Raw genomic sequence first — 27,533 nt, 5'->3', positions numbered from 1 at the left:
CCGACTGATTCAAGCTGATAGAAGAGCAACTTTGACTGAAATAACCACTGGTTACAATTGAGGTATGCAGCAAAGCATTTGTGAAGCCACAACACGCACAACCTTGAGGCGGATGGGCTACAACAGCAGAAGACCCCACCAAGTACCACTCATCTCCACTACAAATAGGAAAAAGAGGCTACAATTTGCACAAGCTCACCAAAATTGGACCTCTGAAGACTGGAAAAATGTTGCCTGGTCTGATGAGTCTAAATTTTTGTTGAGACATTCAGATGGTAGAGTCAGAATTTGGCGTAAACAGAATGAGAACATGGATCCAACATGCCTTGATACCACTGTGCAGGCTGCTGGTGGTGGTGTAATGGTGTGGGGGATGTTTTCTTGGCAGACTTTAGGCCCCTTAGTGCCAATTGGGCATCGTTTAAATGCCACGGCCTACCTGAGCATTGTTTCTGACCATATCCATCCCTTTTTGACCACTATGTACCCATCCTCTGATGGCTACTTCCAGCAGGATAATGCACCATGTCACAAAGTTCGAATTATTTCAAATTGGTTTCTTGAACATGACAATGAGTTAACTGTCTCAACCCAATAGAGCGGGATGTGGTGGAACGGGAGCTTCGTGCCCTGGATGTGCATCCCACAAATCTCCATCAACTACAAGATCCTATCCTATCAATATGGGCCAACATTTCTAAAGAATGCTTTCAGCACCTTATTGAATCAATGCCATGTAGAATTAAGGCAGTTCTGAAGGCGAAAGGGGGTCAAACACACTATTAGTAGGGTGTTCCTAATAATCCTTTAGGTGAGTGTATGGCTATAATATGTTCTTCTAAGGCATTGTTTTCCAATCCTGGTCCTCAAGTACCCCGTTCCAGAAAGTTATAGATGTTTCCTTATCTAACACACCTGATTTTACTCAACAGCTTGTTAGGGAGACATGTTATCTATTCTGGAAGGAGACTGATTAGTGGTGTTTTAAATGAGGAGACATCTAAAACTTTCTGGAAGGGGGTACTCGAGGAGCAGGATTGGGAAACACTGTTTTAAGGAAAATATATATGCAATTTTTAGTACAAGTATGCACTTCCAGTGTACTAATATGAACCCTTTAGGTGCAAAGGGGTACTTTTTAAAAGGGTACCACCCCAGTGACAGCTAGGAATCATTTTTTGACCATTGTTCTGACAGGGTACTCCGTGTAAAGGAAAACTGCTTTAATTGTCACAACAGAAACAGAATACAAATCACAAGCCATATAAAGGAACAAAGTGCGTGCAAGAAAAAAAGACCAATTGAAATTCAGTATGCAAATTAAATCAAAAAGTTAAGAAAATCAATTGCAATTTACAAAGCAATTTGCCTAAATTTCTTTTAAAGCATACAATAATCAAAACAGAAAGCTCCCCTAAGACTTTGCAATGGCACAATAAATACAACATTTATATAAACTGACTATCTTTGCACAAGATGCGATGCCGATTTATGACTCTGGCCTCTGGTTCACTCTTGTATAGCCTACATTTCACGTTATCCAGTGTGCTGTTTCGCAGCTGATGGTAGGCAATATTATTTTGTGACTTCGACAGAGATCAGTATAAACACTTCCCTTCATCAAACCCAAAGAGCTGAGCCATGGAGTTGATGACACTGAAAAATCGATTTAATCTCTGTCTCTATTTTAAAGAGACAGTAAGAGGATACTGGGCAATGAGATAGAGAAAGAGAGATGAAGGCCAGGCTTTCTTTGCAAAAAAGCACAAAAGAAAATTTTGTCTCAACAAGAAAGGCCAAACAACCCCACAAAAAACTATGCATGCAAGGTCAGGTTGTGTTTGGCACCATATGGACCTTTAAGACAAATAGAGTATAGAGAAACCTCTTCAGAAACTGTGGACCTAAAGAGGATTCACATAAATATTCTTTCAACAACAACAGATTGAATGCACATTTATAAAGAAAAATTAATACATAAATGCTTGTGTCCATATAAAAAAATTGGCTAAATGGATCTAAGCAATTTTCTTTATTTTACTTTTTCTTATGAGCTTAGCAGAATCTCGTCACATGGTGAGTTTACCGGAAGTTCTTAAAACTTAAAAAAATCTTAATTCCAATAATGTTAACACAATTTAAAGTTTAATTATGTAATAGAAGTTGTTTACTTAATACTTGTTAAAATTCTTATACTGTATACTGAGATTCAACATTTATTACATTATTTTGTAAAAATGCTTTAACATATGAAACTGTATATAAAAATATAATTCTTATAAAAACGTGCTGTGCAGGTATAATGTATCCGGTGGTAACAGTATGTTACACAGTCAGAAAAAAATGTCAAAATATGTACCCCAGTAGTCCCAGGGGCAGTACCCATTCAAAAAGTACAGCTTTGGACCTAAAGAGTTCATAAATGTATACATATCTGTACCTTACATATTAGGAACTTTTTAAACAGATTGTTGTCTCTGTGTATTTTCTAATCTCCATTTATATCCATCCTGGTCTTTGCGTTCTGTGTCTACATGTACTCTTCACTCACCTCTGGAGTGATAAATCACAGATTATTTGGCTGACAATGCAAAACACTGGCAGGTGCCGCAATCCACCAATCCCATCACCCGCCTAGATCGCAAATTATGTGGAAGGATTGGCACTTGCCTCACTGCCACGATCATGACAGATAGCGAAAGCGAAAGAAAGAGATAGAAACAGACTCAGTGGACACAAGTCCACTATAGGGACGGGCAGACACAGTAAAACATGCCTGCAGTTTCTAACAAAATGCACAAATTGGGACAATTTTCTACCAAAAAATAAACAGCATAAACATGACATTTAAAAGTCTATCAAACAAAAAGAAACTGATCTTTCTGTTAGGAGAACACAAGGACAGCAGTTTTTGCACTATTTGTAGCAGCCCGGCTGCAAATGCATTGGCAATACAAATGTAGTTTTTGTCATGCCAATAAAGCATATTAACCGTAAATTAAGACTGAGAGAGAGAACAAAACTGTGGGCATCAGCTGGAAAACGTAGAATCAATTTGCTGTACAGGCAACAACAGATTTGGTCCACTGGTTGCCGGGCAATGGTCAGATAGAAGAAGAGATTTTTAAAACTGCCTGATAATATTACAAAAGCATCATCTTTTACAGCATGATGATGGAGATTTCTTAAGAAGTCTCATCTGATAAAGCTGGCACTATTTGTTACGGTTTTGATATAGTTATGTCTGCTGTTGTGTATAAAGTGCTTTTTCATTACAACAATTTAATTACATAATTTTCATAAAAAAGTATAAAGATATATAAAGAGTTCGGATGCAAAACCCTCTAAGTGCATCTGACATGTTTTCTTGTAACTTAGCATTTTTTATCAGGCTTGTATGTTCAGTTTCATTAATTTCACTTAAAAGGCAGGGTACATGATCTCTGAAAGCCAATGTTCACCTTTAAAATCACTTAATCAAACACGCCCCCACTCCATTAGAATCTGGACCTTCTTTTGATAGACTTGCCCCACACATACTGTATGCAACCCAGGCAACAATGTCGGTTAGTAGACACACCCCTTACTGCTGTTTGGCTACAAGTGTGTTTTGGTACTCTGCCCGACTCTCTTTTCCAAAGCGTTTTTCAAAAATTGTGCAGCCCGCCTTTAACTCTTTCCCCGCCAGCGTTTTTTAAAAAAAAGTTGCCAGCCAGCACCAGCGTTTTTCATGATTTTCACAAAAGTTTAATGTCTTCCAGAAAATGTTCTTCTTCAAGTATATAAACATACAATATACCAAATGAAAGAACAGACCCTCTGCTTTCAAAAAAAAAAAAAAAAAACGTTTCATCCTACCTTCAGTAGTTCTTTTGTAATCAGCTTTTGAATATGGGTAGGTTTCTGCAAAAACACCACATTTTGAGCAAAAAGCAGAGATAATTCCATTTTTGTGACGGACTTTTCATAGAGATCCCATTCAGAGTGATCTTTAAAACAGACACGGAATGCAGCAGCTTGCCATAGGACAATACTTCCGGGTTTAAAAAGTTGCGGAAGGGGATAATAGCGGTATTGCGGAAAGACGGAAAAACTCGTCATTGGCGGGGAAGCGTTTTCTCTTGATTGACCAGATATCTCGTCAATGGCGGGGAAAGAGTTAATGCCAATAAAATATTATCAGTCAGTAATTGAAATGTCTTATTTTCACAAATGAGAAAGGTGTCAAAACCCTTTAATTGCATCCAAGTGATTGCCGTATTCTTATATGCCTAAACATAAAAACACCAGGTTCCGAAACAAAGGCTCAGGTCTAAAAAAGATGATACGTGTACAATGTCGACATGCCATTTAACGGATTCTGCCAACAACGCTGTATTTTTGAATGGAATTAAGCCGATTTAAAGTGAAAATATTTTATGTATTTGATGTGTGAAAGAATGGGCCTAAATCCCTCCTGAGCAATGCAGACGACTGGTCTATCCATACATGAGGCGTCTAGAAGCTGTAATCACTAACAAAGGCTTTCCTACAAAGTATTCAATAAAGTGTGTCCAATACTTATTCCCTGTATCATTCACTTTATTTATTATGACTCAACTTGTATACTTAAATGTTCTGATTTGGCTTGATACTTCATCTGGTGGAAATTTTGTGTCAATATCCCATTTTAAAAATCTACTTACTGATAAAAATGCTGATGTGTCAAATACTTATTTTCCCCGCTGTATAAAACATGCTGAGAACATTCAATCAATATCATCACATTTTTGACAAAAGTGGCATTAAGCAGCTTTTCCATCTGAGCTCTTCATCTATTATTATGACATTTGTGATAGTTTAATAATAACCAACCTCTATGGTGAATGTTTGTACTTTTTCATCCAAAGGCAAACATGAATTTAAATTTAAAGTATTACTATTGCAACAGTCAATAAATTCAGATTCCAGGCTCTAAATATGACACCGCCTGAGGTTAGAAACTCTCATGGGCCTTGAGGCGGTGTTACACGTACATTATCAGTTTAAAATTTCATCTGTCAATCTTTCCTTTTATGTGATTTCTTGAAATGCACAGAGTAAGGTTTCTGATATTACACCCACATGGTATAAACCCCTCTCTCTCTCTCTCTCTTCCTATTCTCCAAGTACTTAGCTTAGCAAAATGTGATTTGTTGTGATTGATCATTGAGCTCATTATTGCCTGTCACTGTGCATTCATAACACGAGACTTGAAAGCCCAGGAAATGATCAAGAAGAAACACAGGAGAAAGATTAATGATCAAAGTAACAGAGAAGGGAATTAGAGTTCAAAAGTGTGGTTTTAACCTCAAGTCTTTTAAATCAATCCAAGTATCCATTCATTTACACCCTTCTCTGAAAATGGTTTCAGCTACCTCCAAATATCCCCAAATGCTTTCTTCTTACCCTAAAAACTGCTGTTATCAGACCATGAAATACTTGCAGTCTCACAACCAAAGACATGTCGCATGGCAGATGCATCTATCCGGTGTGATTTAGGATACACTAAAAGCAAAGGTGATCGAACCGTGATAGGAGATCTTAAAAGCTCTCTGGTTCATGGTTCACAACCTGGCATCAAACTAGCAATCATTTTGTTACTAACCCAGATCCCTAAAGGAATAGTTCACAAAAGAATAAAGATTCAGTCGTGTTGTGCTATTATTTATTCTGCAGTACATGAAAAGAGATGTTTACCACAATTACTGCTATTTTGAAACGAAAGTGAATACACCATAAAAGTAAACATTTCATGCACTATATAACATGGACAAAATATTACAGTCAGTATTTTGATGAGAATCTTCCCCTAAGCTTTAAAAGTCTACAAGGAGAGGGCCGGTTTATCCTAGAACGGGAAGTCTTTACAAACTTTAAATTGATATGCAGGATATTTACATATTATTTGCATAGGAATATAAGTCATGTGCGTCCTCAATATGTCTGATATTATTATTAGTGGTCTAAACCATCAACATATCCTCTTAGGAAGATGAACTAAAAACAAAACCCTTCATTGAGACAACTGTCAAAAGACACACATACACCCTAAGGTCTTTAGAAAATGGGGCAATTTGGTTCAGATTTCCAGCCAATTCCATATTCAAACATTCACAAGCTTGCAGAAAGTTTAGTAAACGCTGACAGCCAACTTTGGACAATTGTCTTCTCAGATATCCCATCATCTCAGCTACAATCTGGCACGGTTTCCTATAAACACCTTAAAGCGACGCTTCCATCTGTGTAAGCGTGTGTATCTGGTAACATTACACAGTATGCCATCATATCGTTTGGAGTGAAACTATCATCGTATATTTGATTAGAAAATACTGCTATTACAGCATAACACCAGCAGCTATGTCAGGCCCATTTTCTGTGGCTTCTGTCTAAGTATTGTTTATCTACACACACACACAGATGGAAGCTTTGTTGGATGGTGTTTATGGGAAATACATGTTGTTGAATAATTCAAGAGACAGGGCCCTTTTAACACGACAGAAAGTTTCCATATGTTTGTCAGTCTATTGCATGTCAGATAACTCACAGAGTGAGGGAATCTGACAGCATTCTGCCAGGGTGATAATATAACACAAAACCGTAAACACTGCAAGCTTTGTCACTTTATTGCTGATGGACAAAACTGCACAACCTAAACCCACAAAAACCTGACCAAACCCTCCTGTCGTGCGTTAAAATTCTATTGGCTTTCATGGAGCCCTTTGTAAAATATATTTAACAGCCCCTGTTGGAGAGATGAAAGTTTGGGGAGGAAGGTTAACCACCTGATCTCTCATGTGGGTTAGTAGAAAGAAGAAGGTCAGGTCAAAGGCCGAGCTGTACCAGTACCAGGGCAGGACAGAGCCCTTTTGGGATTTATTAGTTGTGAATTACGAGTCTACTGGAAAGTCACAGTGGCATTATGGGTGTATAGTTGGAGCCCCTGTACTTCCTAAGAGAATGAAGAAGCTATCTATTTGGCTTTAAAAGGGCTTCAAGGTAATTGATTAGAGGCTGTGATGTTTATGGGGTCATTAGCAGTTTATGTCCATATTATATTGAACATCTTCTGATGAATTACAACATCCTGCCAAAATTACTTGACTGAAACCAAAGTGATGCTTAGAACAGTTTTAGGGATTCTGAAACAGCCATGCACAGTCAGCCCCGCCGCTCCCATAACGCGCATCACGCGCTGTGCGTAGGGCATCACTTGCTGAGGGGGCACCAAAGATAATAGCCTAATGAAAAAAAAATTATAATGCTGAATTATTTCATTAGTCTATAGAAATATTATTAGGCCCTTTATATCCATGTATATGTTACAAAAAAGGGGAACGAGATAATTTAATGTCTAGAAAGTATGCCCCAGCCTTTGATGGTCCGTGCCGGTTGATCGCGAGGGCGCCTGACGAAGTTTGACAGAGGCCGTTTCTCAATCCGAAGGCTGCAGCCTCCAGAGGTCGCATTTACAGGCTGCATACGTCATCAAAACGTTCTTATTTCGTAATATTAACGATTATAAAGTGAACTATTATTCTTAGTTAATCGTAAATTGTTGTAATATGCTTATGACTTGCTAATGTAATGTTCAGTTAACTGAAATAAACCAGGCTTGATGACGTATGCAGCGTGCATATGCGACCTTGCGCAGGCTGCAGCCTTCGGATTGAGAAACGGCCAGTCAGTAGGCAACTTTTGGAAAGGGTCCCGAAAAGACAGCAGGAGTCAGGATCGGAAAAAAAGAAAAAGGAAGAAACTGCGGGATGATGCCCGTGCATCAATTGCAGGTAAGTCCATCATGTTTAATCACTCTTAAATAAGGGAAATGCGCATGGGCTGCAGCTGCTGCTAATCGTAATGCGCCTCGAACTTGCTGTGCTGATATTAATGTTTAGCAAACTATGTTGTTATAATTTATAACTTCAGTGCAAGCTAAATTGAGAAACATTAGCCTACTGTAAAACATTACCTATGCATATGCATTTTACAAATAACTGACGCAGCTGTTACTTTCTTTACTACGTTTCTTTAGATATTGAGCAGCAGTTTATTTTGTGGTTTATTTTGACGTGACGGTGGTTAAAAATTTCTCAGTAAAAGTTAACGTTAGCAGTCAGTGCACATGTTACAATTCATCACTTTAAATATATATAAATATAAAACGTCATGATATGAAGCAAACATTACTGTGGCACTTAGTTCTCTGAATCTTTGTTTTATTTAAGAATATTGAGTATTCTTGTTTACTTATTGATGTTTATTTAATGTAATTTATTTAAAGTGACATTGTACTTGGGAAAACCATGTCTGGATTATTTTGATAATTTAAGTTTGGTAATTTTTTCTGTTTTGCTATTCTATAAAAGTTTGCACTTTCAAATGTGTAGTGTGTGTTGGCTAAAGCTGTGAAGATTTTACTTTCTGCTATTAAGTTATATGTTTGGCAATAAAAAATTAAACTGGCAAAAACAAACGTTGTATTTCTCAGGGTCGGGGTGGGGGGCATTATAAAGGAATTATGCTTAGGGCACCAAAATGGCTAGCAGCGGCACTGTGCACAGTGGAAAACAAAAAGTTAACATCAGCAGTACAAAAGCAGTCACTGGGAAAGTATCCATTAAAACAGTGGTTCCCAAACTTTTTCAGCGTGCGGCCCCCCTTGTGTACAGTGCATTTTTTCGAACGAAAATTTATGACAAAAACAGTTTTAAAATGTAATATTTTAATTAAACAAAACATATAAAATTATACCTAGTAGTGCTGTTGGGTAGTTGGCTTATTTTATTTAGGTTTAATTACACAGAATTCATGATAAATTAATGTATTTTATAAAATGTCATAAAACTGGGGCCCCCCTTGCACCATCTCGCGGACCCCCAGTTTGAAAACCACTGCATTAAAACAGGGGTTCTAAAAGTGGGGTGCAAGGACCCCTGGTGGTCCTCAGTGCATAGCTGGAGGTCTGGGAAATAATTTGTTATAAATAATACAATTGTGTTGTATTATTAAAAACCGTGTCAGTCTTGTTACTGTTAATTTTATGAAAGCCTTTAAGATCCTTTAAGAAAGTATAACCGTTGATCCCAAATGTAATTTTTAATGGGCACCTATTTTCATTGCTAAAAAACCTTATTTTGTGTATTTGGTATAATAGTTCGTGTGGTTTATGGTTAAAAAAACACATTATTTTTCACATACCGTACATTTTTGTCAACCTGATCTCACACATTTCCGTGGTATAGTCATGGAATATTTTGCTCATTTATCCGTGTAATTGTCATGGATCTCCGAAATGTTCTGTGTCCGTACCACGGACCTTCTTTTCCATGTCAGTTTCACATATTGGTTACTCAATTGTTTTTCCTATTTTAAAATCAATTTCGCTTTGGTTTGGGGTTTGGTTAGGATTCACTTTAACTATTGGTTTATAAAAAAAAAATTCCGGATTTTTAAACAATTGTTAAACCATAATTCGTAAGATCAGGCTGTTTTTGTAGCTCCAGGCCCAGGAAGTAAACTGTTGAATACAATCTGTGTGTTTGTTGAAGTCCAAGAAAAGAGATTTAGGTTGGAGACGATAACTCGCGTCGTCGGAAATGTAAAATAGGGAATCGGACGATAGGTGCTCTTTTATTAAACAACCCTCTTAAAAACACATAAGTTAAATTAAAGGGGACATATCATAAAAATCTGACTTTTTCCATGTTTAAGTGCTATAATTGGTCCCCAGTGCTTTTATCAACCTAGAAAATGTGAAAAAGATCAACCCAGTAACTTAGTTTTGGTAATCTATTCTCCACAAGCATGTGAAAAAATAGGTCATTGAAATTTGGCTCCCCCTGTGATGTCAGAAGTGGATAATACTGCCCCTTAATCTGCATAATCCAACCACGCCACTGCCATTTAGTACAGAGGTCAGCTCATTTGCATGTTAACTCTTTCGCCGCTATTGACGAGATATCTCGTCAATCAAGAGAAAACGCTTCCCTGCCAATAACGAGTATTTCCGGCTTTCCGCAATACCGCTATTATCCACCAAGTGGCGCCCTTCCACAACTTTTTAAACCCGGAAGTATTGCCCTATGGCAAGCGGCTGCATGACCGTGTCTGTTTTAAAGATCGCTCTGAATGGGATCTCTATGAAAAGTCCGTCACAAAAATTTAATCATCTCGGCTTTTTGCTCAAAATGTGGTGTTTTTGCAGAAACCTTCCCATATTCAAAAGCTGATTACAAAAGAACTACTGAAGGTAGGCTGAAACAGGTTTTTTTGTTTAAAGCACAGGGTCTGTTCTTTCATTTGGTATATTGTATGTTTATATATTTAAAGAAGAACATTTTCTGGAAGGCATTAAACTTTTGTGAAAATCATGAAAAACGCTGGCGCTGGCTGGCAACTTTTTTTTAAACGCTGGCGGCGAAAAATGACACACCCAAAACGGCACACACCAAGTGACAATTTTGACATGCTATAAAAAATTATCTATATGGTATATTGAGCTAAAACATCACACATGTACTTTGGGGACACCAAAGATTTATTTTACATCTTAAAAAGTCTTGTGAAATGTCCCCTTAAACATGATTCAGAAGAGAATGTGTTTTTCTATAAGTGTAAAAATATTCATTAAGCCAAGAATATGCTTAGTAACTATTCAAATTTAAAGGAGGTTTTTGGATTTTTTTGCCTTAAACCACTGCTTTAAAAAGGTCCTATGTACTATTTATGTATCAGTACATACAGCACCTATATGAGGTACTAATATGCACCCTTTAGGAACAAAGGTGTACTTTGACAGCTTTTGTACCTTAATTTACTATAAAGTGTACGATAATATTTTTGAGAACGCCTGCCTTAAAAGAACAATGTTTAATTCTCCAAAGAACATTTCAGTCAAGGATTTTTAAAAGAACATTTATCATCAAACAAATTTCACTACAGACAGATTTCTGGGTGTTGTAACACTTTATCAATCATAAAAATTAAATAGAAATTCTGGATTCCCCATACGTCTAGAACAATGACTTTATAAGCTATTAAAAGATCGATCATTGCTAATTAATGAGATCTGTTCGGAAGTCACTGTCACTGCCTCTCTGTGTCTCTCTTAACAAATATATCTCATGTGTTTCCCCGCTCAGCTGAACCTGAGAATAGAAGCGGCCTGCAGCTCTTAACCTGATCAGAGTTTTACACGATTACAGGCTCGCCGGATATCTGCCCGCCTGTCACCGCAAAGTGAATGAGTTATTAAACGGATTAGCACTGTACACCTATCCACACTGCTCTCTCGCTCTCTTACAGGGGACACACACAATGTCTCAAATAGCCGAGATGTATTAAAACCCAATATTTTATAATATGTTCCAAGAGAGAGAGAAAAAAAATGGAAAAAGACAAAAGTCTTGGTGAAAGAATGATTTATAATTCTCCTTGATTTGTGTCTGAGAGCGTACGAAAGAAACGAACGCACTCACACGCTTACACACACCCCTTGTGCCACGTCCTGTCCTTCTTGTTCTATGTCAAATTCAATTACGGCGCACATAACTGAGGGAGTCTTCACAAGAAGCAATTAAGGCCACGGCCTTCTTCTTACTGACGCTGGTTAAGCAGTGAGATTTGATCACGAAAGCCTATGGGATCTCTTTAGTCGTCTCCTTTATTTATTTGATCAGCCGTCATTATGAGAGCCCTTCAACCTGCACAAATGCGGAACTGATTAACCACAGCATGCGACAATAAAGATAAGATGGCATTCAACACCTGAACCGGCAAAGTGGCGATGTGACAAGGTGACATCCATTAAAAAGGACATTATACTGAATTAATTAGAGTTATTGAAATATAACATAGTGAAACTATGTTCATAAGAGCTGGGTGCCATCAAATCGAGGATATATTTTCTATTGTGACAATATAAAGAAACTCTAGCCCAGGGGGAACCCTATAGAGAACCTAAATGTATCTTAAATATTCTATGTATGTATATATCTTAATATCTTGATATTTTAAAAGTTGTAAAGTCTCTGCTTTACAATGATGTTACTGGTTTAAAGGTGACATAGAATGATTGAACAGGGTATTTATCCTTGTTCTGTGATGTGACATGTAGACAACATTTTTTTGTTTTGGTCTGTAATGCCTTAAAAGCTTCCTAAAAACCTCTCTCAGATAGCTCTATTAGGGTGGGGGGTTTTAAACAAGTGGTTTTGCACCTATTTGGCTCCCCCTACTGGCTTAACTTGCAATCTCATTACTGATTGGCTGACTTTGCTGCCACTCAAAAAATGTAGCCAATTATTTTAAAGTGGAGGGGCAGTGAGATGCCTGTGATGTCATAAGCATCAGTTTTTCAGATTGGGCCGTTTTCTGGCTGACATTTCTAAAAGAGGAATTTCTATGAGACTGAGATGTTTAGCATGTCTAGCACTTTTTGTATGTTTGTGAATGCGGGTAGACTTCCATTATTCAACAAAGACGGTACAAATGGTTTTTCATTCTCTGTCCCCTTTAACGTTCCTTCACAAATTCAAAGGGAACCTATAGTGTGACTCACCGTGACACTAGAGTATAGTCTGATTTTTTATTTTTTTTATCGAACGCACAGCCCTGCAAAGCATAGTTTATTTGACTCGTGCATGCAATGCATCTCCTGGGCTACATACAAAGAACGTGCTAGGGATGGGCATGGGTAATCGATTGCTCGAGTACTCGAAACGTGGCATTGACGATCGATCACGAAAACGATGACCGTGTGGGTTTATTTTTATTTTTTTGTGGTTATGGCATTTGGATATCTGGTTAGCTTTACAAGCGCCTGTGGTAGTAAAGACTGGGTGCGTGTTTGACGTCGACGTAAGCTGCGCAGACCGGCGTATGACATCAGTCACTTGTGTTTTGACTGGATGTGTTAAAAGAGCGCAGGTTATGGTGAACATAAACAACGGAAGATAAAGTTTCTGTCCAGTACATAACTTGGTTTTAGTCTTGCATTTTGTGTAGATATGCATGTTGTATAATACATTTATGTTGTATCAAGGCTTATGTAGAGTGCGCCATATAGAAAGTGCTTCAGTTTGTGTTTATTAACCCTTTAGTTGCACTTCATCACACATCTTTTCCTGTTAGAGATTTCTGTTAAAAACATTTAATTTATTAATAATCTAGTATGTGTTCATTTTTTTGTCACAGTTTCTGCAAAATTAAGTTTTATTTGAGTTTTTTGTTTATATAAAATATTTTATTTTAACCATGAGGCCCCTTTCATTGCCCCGCCCCCAGTTAATCAAGTACTCGTATTTCAGACCAATGGATTAATCGAAATGAAAAAATGACATACATGCATATCCCTAGTGCGCGCGGTTACAAAAATCAGACGGTGCGCGTAATACATGCAGACCCTCTCAAAGGTGTAAAAATGAGACTAGTACAGTAGCTATATACATCGTATCCAATTGTAATCTACTTGTTAAAATCTGCCTCAAGGTCTTACCACTCAGCAAAAATAATATGCAATACAAAATGTAATATAATATTTATATTACATTCACCCTTTTTATTTACATTATAAATATATCATGCTCATAATCGTACATCTATGAAGCACATTTGTTTTCTTATGTCTCACTGTGTATTTACACGTTTTAAAGGGGACAGAGAATGAAAAACTATTTTTACCTTGTCTTTGTTGAATAATGGTAGTCTACCGGCATTCACAAACATACAAAAAGTGCTAGACATGCTAAACATCTCAGTCTCATAGAAATTCCTCTTTTAGAAATGTCAGCCAGAAAACGGCCCAATCTGAAAAACTGATGCTTATGACATCAGAGGCATCTCACTGCCCCTCCACTTTAAAATAATTGGCTACATTTTTTGAGTGGCAGCAAAGTCAGCCAATCAGTAATGAGATTGCAAGTTAAGCCAGTAGGGGGAGCCAAATAGGTGCAAAACCACTTGTTTAAAATCCCCCACCCTAATAGAGCTATCTGAGAGAGGTTTTTAGGAAGCTTCCAAGGCATTACAGACCCAAACAAAAACTTTTTTGTCTACATGTCACATCACAGAACAAGGATAAATACCCAGTTCAATCATTCTATGTCACCTTTAATACATAAAAATAACCTTCTATCTGTCTGTATCAAGCGTGCCGCACAAGCCCTGAAAAGTGAAGCCAAAACGTCTCGATTACCCCCCAGTGACTGAACCTAGTATAGGTCATAAACCCCGCCTCCCCCATGTTATTCAATGGGACTTGAGACCAACTAAACAATTTAATTACACTTCAATTATCTTTTTTCCGAAGCTGGTTTCTGTCATTTACTGTAGTTTTTATCACGCTGATGTAAATTCAAATGTTTGTTTTTAAAATAAGTTTATTTTAGTTAGTTATTAAATGCCATAAAAACATTGGTGTGACGTCATGATTGACAGCTGTGATATGCGCATTCTGCAAGAGTGAGGACAGGCCTTGATTTCGCGGCTTTGCTTCCTGCTCACTACTGTGCAGGACTGCCCCGAAATCGCTACTGCGCCGACTCAAGACCCACGAGTCAGTGCCGTATCGGGACACTGGCGGCTTCACCAATAGAAAAGAGCGAATGGGCGTCGTCCATCTTTTTTTTACAGTCTATGGTCCGTATTATCAATGTTTTTATTTTCTGTGCACTGGAAGACAAAATCTGGCAACCAATCTTATTGCACTTTTTCTCTATCACTTTTTTATTCTGACTACATTTTCTCTCTTTTTTTAAAAAATGTTCCTAGTAAAGTTTTTTATCGACTGTGCACTTTTGTATCTCATCCGCAGTGCAACGCTGTCATGTTTGCTGTTTACACCTGTCACGCATATCACCCGGAGGTCAAATGCACCTTCTTTACGACACCACAAGCAGACAGGTACAGCTGCCTCAATTTCTCCACCACATGTTTCTGTCATGAAACACATTCTGTTCCTCAACTGATGCTCTTTTTAATTCTGCACAACATACAAAAAAATGGAGGCTTCTTTAATTTCCTTAACACGCTCCGTTGTCCAACTTTGCATTAAAGGCCCGGAATGAGTTTTTCATTGTTACCGGGTATTGATTGTATTTAGACTACATATTGCTGCTTGTAAATGGAAATTGCCTCGGCACAGGGGACGGTCTGATCTCAGGTATTAGCTCAGAGCTCAGGAGAGCATGACGATGCAGATCTAATGATACTTTCCAATCACCCCCAGGGGTAAACTTGATCACCGCCCCAAAAAACAAGTGATTAATTTTAACAATGACACTGGTTCCTGTGTTAGATATTTTATGTAATAGCAAAGTGCCACGAAGACAAAAAGCCCTCAGGTCATGATAATATTTTTTATTTATATTTAAGTGTTTAATGGTGCTGTTCAGATCTTAATAATAAAAATCTGTAAAACTTCTTATTGGTTTTTACAACGCTGAATTTTTATTTATAAATAAGTAATATTTTTCCTAATAAACATTGAATTGAAAAATTTATTAGTATTAACTATGATATAATTGAATGCCCTACCATGTCCCTTTCCTTCATGAAGATCAAATATATTACAGGTCCAACTAGCACATTTTATCTTATTCAAGTATAATGACACTTCAACAGTAGTTATATAAATAATCTGATATAGGTATGCATGGTTTGCTTTTTGTCTATAAGCTGTTACACCCCGTTACATCACAATTTTATCCTTATGGTTCCATCATTCTTTGTTCTATTCTCTTATCTTTTCTGTGTCTCAATTTGCATCAGCTCTGTTGTTTCATCTTGACAGGTTTTGTATGTGACTTTGAGACAATTACAAACTTCAAAAACTGTCTTTTCGTGTGCGTTTGTGAGTGTGAATACCTCCCGAATTCCTCTGAATCCTAAACCTACTAAAGGAAAAGCTTGTGCAGGAAAAAACAGGCTTTCACAGGCACCTGCTGTTCGATTTGTCTGTTCATCTCGTCTCTTCCTCCACCCCTGGGCTTTCCAGAGTCGCACTACAACCTGTCGCTTTGACTTTTTACAAAATATAATCTACAGACAACGCAAAGCTTCATTCCTGTCCTATATTTTGATGAACAGTGGGGGGCAGATGATAAATAAGGCACCATGCGATGAGGAGGAGACCGCAGGTGAGCTCTCACCTTGAGGACGTCCTCATCCGTGGATATGCAGGTCACGGAGTCGTCCACCTCTCTCACCGTCCCATCCTGTTCCACCGTAACAACTTTTACTGGCATGGCAACACGCCGTCCCGTCAGAATGGCAGTGTTTAGGATTTCAGTGTCCTGTGTGAGACAAGAAAAAGCAGAGAGACTGATACATAAATCTAAAAACATGAAAAATAATATCTGAATAAATATCCGACAATGTCCTTTAAGTTAAATAAAACCTGTAACCACATGAACTTTCCAGATTAATATTTTCTCCAGGATTTTTTTATGAAATACGTAAACAAAGTAATCCACAACAACAAACTGATTTAAAAATAACAATATGATGGAAATAGAGGTGACGGGAGAGCAATCGCCATTATAATATAAAGCTTATGGCGGTTAGCACAATAATGCAAGATATCTCACAACTTCTTGGCTTTGACAGAGCGAGCAATTATCATATTGTCAAGTATACAACAATTTCATCACATTCAGGGTTAATGGGTCTTCATGTGTGGTCTAGGCTCTCTTGAATTCATCTCCTCAAGTATTTACTGCATAAATATTTAATATGAAAAGGCTTTCCTCTGGGGAGAAAACACTCCTTTTATCAAAAGCGAATGAAAGCGGAGAGAATCTAAGAGGCCATAATTGACATTTTAACTTTATGAAAAGGCTGGTAATTACAGAGAAGAGGGGTCAGTTGTCACATTTATTTTAGCACTAGCTGAGAGAGAGAGAGAGAGAGACCAAAAAAACTCTACGTTATAAGAACAGGGTTCCCACATCTTAGTTAACTTCAAATTCAAGGACCTTTCGAGGACTTGCCAGGTCCAATACCCTCAAATTCAAAGACTAAATGGGGGGACACATTTCAAGTGAGAGCAAGGTAACATCGTGTTACCCTTTAAGATACATTGTTACAGTTCCCTTTTGAGGGAACTCATGCTGCATCACTGTGGTGACACTTTGGGGACACCTTCAGGGGAAAATGCGTCTGAATATGTATATCAAATTCAACCAATGGTGAGGCCTAATGACAAAGACAGGGTGACGCAGGAGCTAAGAAGTATATCGCTTTCTGAAATATTGCCAAAGACGGCGTTACAGGGACGCAAGAAGTATGACAAAGGAGACACAGCGTCTCGTTCCCTTCTCAGGGAACAACAGTTACATAAGCCGAGACGTTTTCATGTGTGAAACACAACTATGCAAAAAAGCATTTTTGTATGAATCAACATTCGAATAAAGAAGATATAAGCATTTAAAGTGAACAGTTTAACACGTGTGCTTAAAAAGTCTAGAATTTTAGGATATTATCCTACACTACACAGGGAATAATATAGATTTTTTTCCCAGAAAACTTCTTTCAGAAAATAGATTCAATCACTTTCAATGACCTGTATCTATGTATGTTCCCAGGGCCTTGAATTTTTTTTCCCCAGATTCACAAACTTTCAAGGATTTTAAGGACCTGTGGGAACCCTGAAAGAAATATTAGGTCTAGTGTTTCTGTCTGTCTGTACATCTCATAGTAAACATGGACTACCTGTCCTTACTTTGGTGCCTACTATTTTTAAAATGTACATATCTCTGTAACTCAAATAGCTTACATATACGCAAATTAGCTTTAGTTTTTGTATTATGTTTGCCTTTTCCATTGACTTACTATTGTTTGTACACACTCAGAAAGTACAAAACTGCACCTTTCGGTCACTGGGTGGTACCCTCAACGGCAGTGGCGGCTCGTGACTGCTCTTCCTAAGGGCGCAAATTCAAAATATGTGTTCGGAGTGTCATGTTTGTTGCTCGTGTTTTCAAAATATATGTTTGTTATGTCATGTGAACCATGTGCATCATGTGTTTTGTCAAAATGAGTGCCTGCTGCACACGCGTCAAAACCGTTTATGATAAAAGAGACGCTCACGTTCACAAAATACATGCAAGACACCCCCTTAACAGAAAACTCATGATTACGCATGAGATTATGTGAGTATCTGGCAAACGCGAGCATATCTAATAAACCCTTTAGACGCGTCTGCAGCAGGCACTTATTTTGAGACACGTGATGCACTTAGGTCCACTTAATGCGCAGAACACATATTTTGAAATTATGAACCACACACATGACGGGCTACATACATGTTGTGACGAACTTCGCATTGTGCGCCCTCGAAAAAAGAAGTCACCGGCTGCCACTGTTCAAAGGTTCCTTTTTGTACCTTTATGGGTACACAACACATAGAAATGTTGTACCTTTTTGAGTACAATATTATACCTATTGTGTACCAGTTGAATGTTAGGTAAACAAAACATTTAACTGAACCTTTAAAGGGACACAATAGGTCATTAAGGTACAGTTATGTACCCAAAAAGTAGAACTTTGTATTATGTTTTATATACCTGTAAAGGTACAAAACGAAACCTAGAAATTGTTCAGTTTTGTACTTTTCTTTCTGACAGCATATGATGAGATATTTTATATCCCCTAAACCCTCACTCAAACCTTTCTACACTTTTACATTTTCATTAAGCCAATTTTTATTATGTTTATTAAATCAGTGTTCTCATGGGGATTGGTGGCTGGTCCACACAATGTAGCTGACGCAGTGAATGAAGTACACCTCCATCCTACAGTCTCTCTCACTTGCCTGCTACACTTAATAGCTATAGCTCATGAATTCTTAATAAAGGTTTGTGAAGAATTGTTAATGTAAGAATTTTCTTAACAGTCAATGAACTTAATGAATTTTAAATGAATGCAGAATATTACCATATATATACTGTATGTGATTACAGGGCACTCTCTTGCATGTTGTTTGTAAATACTGAGCCCCATAAGGGTGGTTTCCTGGACAGGGTTTAGATTAATCCAAGACTAGGCCTTAGTTATAGGACATTCAAGGAGTTTTTACAAACATACCTTACAAAAATATTATTGGTGACAAAGCAATGGCACTGATATTCTGTATGTTACGATATGTCAGGGCAAAATGTTTTAAAAAAAAATAATGCAACTCAAACATGCATTTTAGTTTGGGAATAGCCGCTATGGGATGGTTACCCAGACAGGTATTAGACTAGTCCTAGACTAAAATAAATGTAAGAGCTGGCCAAACTGAAAACAATCTTAAAATACAACAGTGCCCTAATCTTTTGCCTCAAAATGCACACAGGTAATGTTTTTAGTAAGGCATTTTTGTTAAAGGGGACATTTCACAAGACTTTTTTAAGATGTCAAATAAATCGTTGGTGTCCCCAGATATGTATGTGAAGTTTTAGCTCAAAATACCATATAGATCTTTTATTATAGCATGTTAAAATTGCCACTTTGTAGGTGTGAGCAGAAATGTGCCGTGTGTCTTTTAAAATGAAAATGAGTTGATCTCTGCACTAAATGGCAGTGCCGTGGTTGGATAGTGCAGAATGAGGGACAGCATTATCCCCTTCTGACATCACAAGGGGAGCCAAATTTCAGTGAGCTATTGTTTCGCTTGCAGAGAATGGTTTACCAAAACTTAGGGTTTTGGTATTTCTCTTGAAAGAGAGGGGTAAACGTTAACGTAGGAATATCTCAGGAGAGCCGACATCAAGACATTCTATTGATGAACGTCGAACTGTCAAGGAGTCGCACAAATGAAAGTAACGTTATTTTCTGTAGTTTAATTGAGATTATATTATGACACTCATGTTTAATGATACTTTTAATAAAATGTTCAAGCGGTTTTAATTGTAATGTTTTTGTTTTGAATCGCTAGTTAAGGCGCTAGCTAGCAGCTAAGTTATGCGCTATTTGTTGTGCTCCGCTCAGGCAATCGATACCCCAACCTGAGACAACGGCATCTTCTATGTTTGTCAACGCTTGTCTGTTTACGTAGCAGCCAGTTAGCGGCAAGGGAAGGTGACGCAAACGGTACTTGAGTGGTGTCTCATTTTTTAGACGAACGATCTGTTTTACCCCTTTACTCGGTTTCGAGGGGCAAGGGGAAGACGAAGTCAAAGGGGAAGGGGTAAGACAGAGAAATGAGATTGGCCCTAAGTTATTGGGTTGATCTTTTTCACATTTTCTAAACTGATACAAGCACTGGGGACCCAAAAAGTCAGATTTTCATGATATGATTTCCTAACTAAACTAAGGCCTAGTCCTGGTTTAAGATAATCCCTTTCCGGGAAACCACCCCATTATGTCTTAAATATTTAATCCAGAATAAAATCAGGTAGGCAGAAACCTCACAGACTCTTGAGAAATGCCAAAATAACAGCAACCTACAGAGAGAAATAATGATAAAGCGGCATCATGTGTTTGTGTGTATACACGTATTGAGGATATGGAAGAGAGAAAGGGAAAGAAATAGAGAAAAATGAAAGAAAGGTAATCTAATACCAAAGAGGAGGGAAAATCTTCTACCTTGCTGCGGTTTTTCATCTGGAGTCCTGACATATAAACATGATGGATGAATGAGAACAAAAGGTTCATATCTGTAGCCTGCCTTCTGAGAGGTCCTATCTATGGTACTTTAAACCACTTAGCTGTTATAGAAAGCAAAAATATTACTAAAAATATGTCCTCTGACATGCCAGTTTAATTTCAGAACACTACAGACGTACCCACCAGTCAAATGACCACACATTTTCGTAAAAAAAGAAAAGCGAATAAATTGAAATATTGAAATGTGGGACCAATTTTCTATAAAGCCTCAAAAATCAGGAAATAGTACTGCCTCTGCATGAATGAGCATTTGCCGCGTGAAAAGACGCACATGCACACACAAACACAAACACGGCATACAAACACACACACTTCACATTCAAGACATCCAGCTGCAGAACGCTCACACAACCAGACTGAATAAATCATAATTGATATCCATTACGTCACGTTCCTAATCTCTTTATAACCATTCAGCTAATGAATTTCACGCTCCTCGACTGGAGATAAAAACGATGCTGTAATAGCACAAAGAGGCTCGTACCTCATGGGTGTCGCTGTGACATTGTAAATCATCTGTCTGTTAGGCATCGCAGCATCTTCTTGTTAGCTGGGTCAGACAAAATAAGGACGGATAACGCTCTCTGAACTATCACCTGTCTGGGCCGAATATGTTTTATGCATGATGAGTGACTGAATCCGTGTGATAGGAAAATGTCTTTTACACCCTCCTGTCTGGAGGTTAGTTTAGCTACTATAAATGAGTAACGGTGATGCCCTGTTATTGACTCTAACAGCAGGAAAAAATCCATCTATTTAGTTTCATTAACCACTGACTGGGTTATTGGGTCTAATAAAACATTTTAGATCCTTTGCTTAGACAATCAATACTCAGATGTGCTTTTCTTTATTTACCCCACGCACTTAAATAGGGACAGAGTTCATTAGATAGCATTCATAATGAAGCACATCGTGAGGCTTTACAAATCCTCAAGTATCAATAAATCTAAAAAAATTGCCTCTTTGTAGAATGAAAAATATATGGGAATAAATGCAAGGCAGCGGTAATGCGGGATGATGTCTAACCGCAGGGACATCTGTCAGAGCGTGTACTTCTCCCTGTCTATTGCATAACCTGGCATATGTGATGATAGTTGTTTTGTCAGTTGGCTTGGTATGTGCGAGTGGGTTGCAACAGAGGGTCTATAGCAACTGAAACTGGGGGATTTTATTTCCAAATTTGCCAAACCCTGTAGGCTAGCAATTCTACAGCTCGTTTTTCCTTTCGCTAGCGGGGTTTTAGAGGAATAACTGTGGCGGATTCGGCTCTGTGTTTACACCTCTGTACGGAGGCATGCTGTCATAACTGGCTGTCTCGCGCTTTTAAACAGGAAGTTATACAGCAAACTGGGCACGCGGATGACAAGTCATTTAAACTCAAATTATAGATTCCTGCAGTAATTTTGGCAGAACTGAGGCTCATGTTCTCAAACTAATTAGCATCATGTCAGTTTCCAGAAAATGTTTCGGTGATTCATTTATGTTATTTCTAAATCTGCATCATAACATCTAATTGGGGGGGGGGGTAATTTTCTATCTTCGTGTCAAAAAACTTTTTAAAAAGTTAAGGAGAACTCTTGAAAAAGAACGTTTACAACCTCATAAAAAACGATACATGAAAAGCAGTATTGTTTTCATCAACGTTGACGCACCTATTTTTTGTGACGCTAACGCGACGATGACTAGCTAAAAATGTCTCAACGGTGACGAAAACATGACGAGACGATTTAGAGTTTTCGTTGAAGAGACGGAACGAAAATGATTATAAGTCTGACGTTCATATTTCTGCCTATGTTGCGTGAAATCTGTCTGTTTTTAGCTAAAAAGTATCAGCAATGCTGTCGCTACCTATCCTTGTTTTGGGTGAACACAGTCTCACTCACACCCACTACCCGACTGCCGCCATGCCGCACACGTGCACCAGATTTGACACAACAACACACCTGTGGCTGTAGCGAGTTCGAAGGACCGTGGCGGTGATGCCAATAAACGGAAATGACGAGATGATTTATGGACGAGATGATTTATGGACATACGAGATGATTTATGGACATACTTTCAGTATAATCCATCAGAAAGAAAAACGGAATGCATATTGGGAGACGACGGTAAATGTGGCCACAAACTAGGTGGGAAGAATACCACCAACCTGAAGGCTCATATTTTTATAAAAAAAATTTAAAGGTAACTAACAAGTCACGCTGTTAACATATCATATACATTCAATTTTACTCGACATTCTGCTTGTGACACATTTCGTGGTAAGCTTAAGGTTTTACATCTATCTACTTCTCAAACCTAAGCCCATTTCCAATACTTTTTGTGAAATAACAAGGTAAGGCACGTGTTTCTCAACTTTATAAGCAAGGTCTCAGGGTAACACACAAACTCAACATGAGGGTTTATCAGGCTTAACTTTTTTGTTATCACATGCGCAGAAGGCACACTGACTAAAACAACGGCAAGGCCTCAGGGACAACCTTAATGCACATTTAAATAGTATTAAATACACCACACTTTTTAACCTAAATTAATTTGTTAAAGAATACTTATTTTTTACTTAAAATTGACTTAAACTTGACTAAAACCTTTTTGCGTTTTCATTAACAAAAACTTGACTGAAACTATCAAGATTATAAGAGTTTAAAGTGTGACTAAAACTAAAAAAGCATTTTCGCCCCAAAAGACTAAGACTAAGACTAAAACTAAAAGGGCTGCCAAAAACTAGCCTGGTTAGCCAGACCTACATCAAGATGTAAGGTCTGGCAACTCTTCACACAAACGGCTCAATGCAAGGGGCGGGATATAAGGTTGTCCCTCAAAATGCCTCTGCACGCAATAGGATAGCGCTATGACGGATCACAGCAACGAAGAAGGTGACGTAGTTACCGTAACCAGTCGGCAAAACTCCAAACACATCTTTCTTGCTTAAAAAGGACTTCAGTAGGGTTTATTTGCTCTTCTCTCAAAGAAAAACATAAGTCTAAGTCCTCCAGAGTCGCGGCCAAAGCCGCTTCAAAAGATAGCTGTTCGCCAGCAGCAGCAGCCATTCTCTGTTTTCAAGTAGGAACCGTTGCAGCTCTGTCGTCATCATGTTAAGCCCGCCCCACAGACGCTACACACGATGTGATTGGCCTGACCAAATTTTGGTTTTTGGACCGGTTAAGTGTATTGTGAGTGCCTAGACTAAACCCTGGCAGCAAATATATTTTGCGGCCGCTAGGGTGCGTCTAGATTTCTAGGCTAGCCAAAAACAACACTGATGAAAAACAAAAAAATATCAAGTCAATTGCTCTACGTAATTTTTGAAGTTTAAGTTCTATCAAAATTAGAGATAGACGCTTCCTTATGCACCTCAATACATTTTTGGCAGAATCTGTTTGAAATTTGGTCTGTTCACTTGGTATCTACCCGTCTTTCTTATCAAAAAAGCAAAATAAAAAATTTCACTGTAGTTACATATGACAATAGAGACCTTAAACTGTTTTGGGATATTTCACCCAAAAATGAAAATTCTGTCATTATTTACTTAGCCTCAAGTTGTTTTAAACCCGTTTCAATTTCTTTGTTTGGCTGAACACACAGGAAGATATTTGTAATTAAAGGCAGGATAGGCCGGAATTATCTAAAAAAACTTTTTTACAAATTTGTTTAAACTGTCTTTATATACCAATACATAAGTAAAATGTAAGTACTCTGAAAAAGAGAGTATAAAAATCGAGTGTCTGTAAACCTCTCACCACTGTTTTAAACACAGCTCATTTTTCCATTCACTCCACCCCCTCCCTTCTGGGTTTCTTCTAAAGCAACGCCCCCAAAACACATGAACGCGCGACGCTGACCCGGCTCTGCTGGGAGCGCGGTGCATGTAGTAACATCATGTCACAATCGCATGTAATAATACACCTAACTTTATTACTATGAATATAAACAAATAGGATGGCTTTTAGTACTCACTATTAAGCCAGTGTTTTGCATGGAAGAGTTTCCGTGATGAAAGCATTGTTGACTCTGATGAGGACTACACTCCGGAGACAATACCACTACCACATCGTCGACTCGCGGAAAAGCCACGTGATATTTACTCTCGTTTGATTGCTTCGTTTATTCCTTTGATTGCCTTCGCTGACTGGATATGCAGGTACTGTGTGAGTTCTGAATGCTCTTTCTCTGCCATACTTTTGCTCTTCCTAGAGTGCCTCGTGCACATTCAAATCAATCGGGTTTGCGCATGTGTGGGACGATTACCATAGCAACAGGGGTGTGCCATGGTCGCGTGAGAGAGTGATAGTCGCGCAAGCCAATCATTTGTTTCGTCCCGAATGGAAAAGAGGTCTAAAGACACTCGAGGTTTATACTCTCTTTTTCAGAGTACTTACATTTTAATTATGTATTGGTATATAAAGACAGTTTAAACAAATTTGTAAAAAAGTTTTTTAGATAATTTCTGCCTATCCTGCCTTTAAGGAGGAAACCATTGAATTCCATAGTAGGAAAGAAAAATATTATGGAAGTCAATGGTGCCCAAAAACGATTTGCCTACAACCATTGCTCAAAATATCTTCGTGTTCAGCTGAACAAAGAAATGTATACAGGTTTGAAACAACATGAGGGTGACTAAATGATAAAATCTTCTTGACTTTGGAGTTTTGGGAAGCAATCATATTTTGTACCTAACCGGACCGAACCGTTCCTGAGTAAATTGTCCCCATTTCCCCAGAATCATACACTCACACTGTACTTTTATTGATCAATGCCCGAGTATGCTTTTCATAATTAGGATGCAATGTTTTTGTTAAAAAAAAATAGGAAGTAAGCGCTCTGAGATGTTTGGGAGACAATGACACAGCCCTTTCATCATGCCTCTTATATGGCTTAGTTAATCCATCGCTTATGCCACTCAGACGTTCACAAAAAAAACGTGCTGCGCACATCAGAAGGTTTTTATGAAAGCAGAGGAAGTTGAATGAATCACGCAACAGTAGGCACGGTAGGCCCAGGCACGGTACAGATCAATCACACTAAATGAATCAGGCTTTGGGGGTAAAATATGCTTGGGCACAGTATGGATAGCATGAGGTACCCTCTTACAGCTCTGGTCGCTATAAATTACAATGTAAAACACCCATGGGAATTACTCCTTTAAATCACCAGCAACTTAAAATATAATATACCTTTAGGGATCCACAGATATGGTATCAGCAAATAAAAGCATTTTTTTTAATCGGCCAATTGTTTAAAAACAGACAATGATCAGGGCAGATTATATTCTGGCAATCAAAAGTGGTGGGAAAAGCATCAGTGCTTATGCTGTTTGCTTATTTTGAGTTGGGTCACAATGACAACAGAAATGCTCTGCACTTCTAGGCTTTCACAACATAATACTTTAACCGAGGGGCAACATTCCGATCTCTCTGACGAAGCCAATTTGGAAGTGACTTAAACTGCAAGTCATTGACCGGCCATTGAGGATGACCAAAAGGTAGTCAATTCCCATAGACCCCCATGTTAAAATGGCCAACTTTACAGTAGAGAATATGTTTACAGCCTGGTACAATTTTTTTATCTGAATAGCTAAGTTTGCCCTTCATGACAACTGTGAGGGGTGTGAATTTTTTTGTAACTCTGTTTAAATTATATTAAGCTATAAAATTCTGCATAATTAAGGGCGTGGTCACTTGAGTGAGGGGTGAACAGCCACTGCGGTCACTAGAATCGAGCTAGGCGGGCATAGTTTCACCAACCAGACACCTCAGCTTCACCCACGTCCTGCCTCTTTACCCATTTTCGGATATTCGCGAGTGATGCGCGATGACGAGCGGCCAAGATGACGACAGCAGGCAACGGCTACTTTAAGTTTTAAAAACGATCTTCAGAAACCAATGGGTGACCTCACGGACACTACGTCCATCTTTTTTTACAGTCTATGACTTTAACACCGTGGTCTCCAACATGGTGGCCGCACAGAGTCTGTGAGTTGCCTGCCAAAGCACATTCTATTAATAGCCTCGATTTTAATATTTATTACGTTTTTTATATTAGCTTGGCTTAACTTATGCATGTTAACATTTATAAAACATATCAACAATTATAAAACATATTAACAAGTAAAATAAAATGTAATAAAATAAAATGAACAAGTCGAACAAAAATGTTTTGAGTAGAATATATCAAAAAAGTTGCCCCCCCCAGATTGTTTTATCCATTGTGGAAGCCCTTGCTCACAAAAAGGTTTGAGACCCCTGCTTTTAAGAGCACCAATTATCCGATTCACGATTTTAAATTGTAAATGATAAAAAGTAAATGATGATGCGAGTTATCATCTCCAATGTAAATCTCTTTTTTTGGACTACAACAAACAAACGGATTGTAGGCAACAGTTTACTTCCTGGGATTGGTGATCTAGACAAGACCGACATTATCATAATTCCTACCGCTTTGGACTCACAGCCTGTAAGTTAACTGCTGTTAGCATTGCATTGTGAGAGAATCTTTCAAACATGGTAAGAAGCGTCACATTTCCGGCTGACGTCAGAGGTAATCATGCGAATCACAACGTACAGATTAGCTGGCCAATCAGGGACACAGTGCTTTTCAAATCAATGAGTTTTTTCTACAAAATCAGTGCGTTTCAGGAAAAAAGGAAAATCTGTAGCTACAAAAATGTACGGTATGTGGAAAATAATATTTTTAACCATAAACCATGCAAACACATTATATTACAGCAAATACACAAATAATGTTGTTTTTGCAACAAAATAGGTGACCTTTAACATAAGGAGTAAAAAGCAAAACTATCGGTATCTTTCTGTATTTATCGGTATCGGTAAATCTCAATATAAATATTGAAAACTGATACATAA

At 38.1% G+C, this 27,533-nt stretch overlaps 1 protein-coding gene across 1 annotated transcript in view; it reads right to left on the bottom strand.

The window, feature by feature from the left end:
* Positions 1-27,533, bottom strand: part of LOC135732597 (transmembrane protein 132C) — a 283,165-nt gene that overhangs the window by 22,696 nt on the left and 232,936 nt on the right. The window contains exon 5 of the mRNA XM_065250807.1: positions 16,170-16,313. Coding sequence (XP_065106879.1) covers positions 16,170-16,313 — 144 coding nt within the window. The remainder of the gene's footprint in view (positions 1-16,169; positions 16,314-27,533) is intronic.

The sequence above is a fragment of the Paramisgurnus dabryanus genome, chromosome 5 (genome assembly GCF_030506205.2).
Source record: "Paramisgurnus dabryanus chromosome 5, PD_genome_1.1, whole genome shotgun sequence".
Lineage (NCBI taxonomy): Eukaryota > Metazoa > Chordata > Actinopteri > Cypriniformes > Cobitidae > Paramisgurnus > Paramisgurnus dabryanus.
The sequence above is the reverse complement of the archived record's forward strand: the minus strand, read 5'-3'. Positions and strand labels throughout refer to the sequence as shown.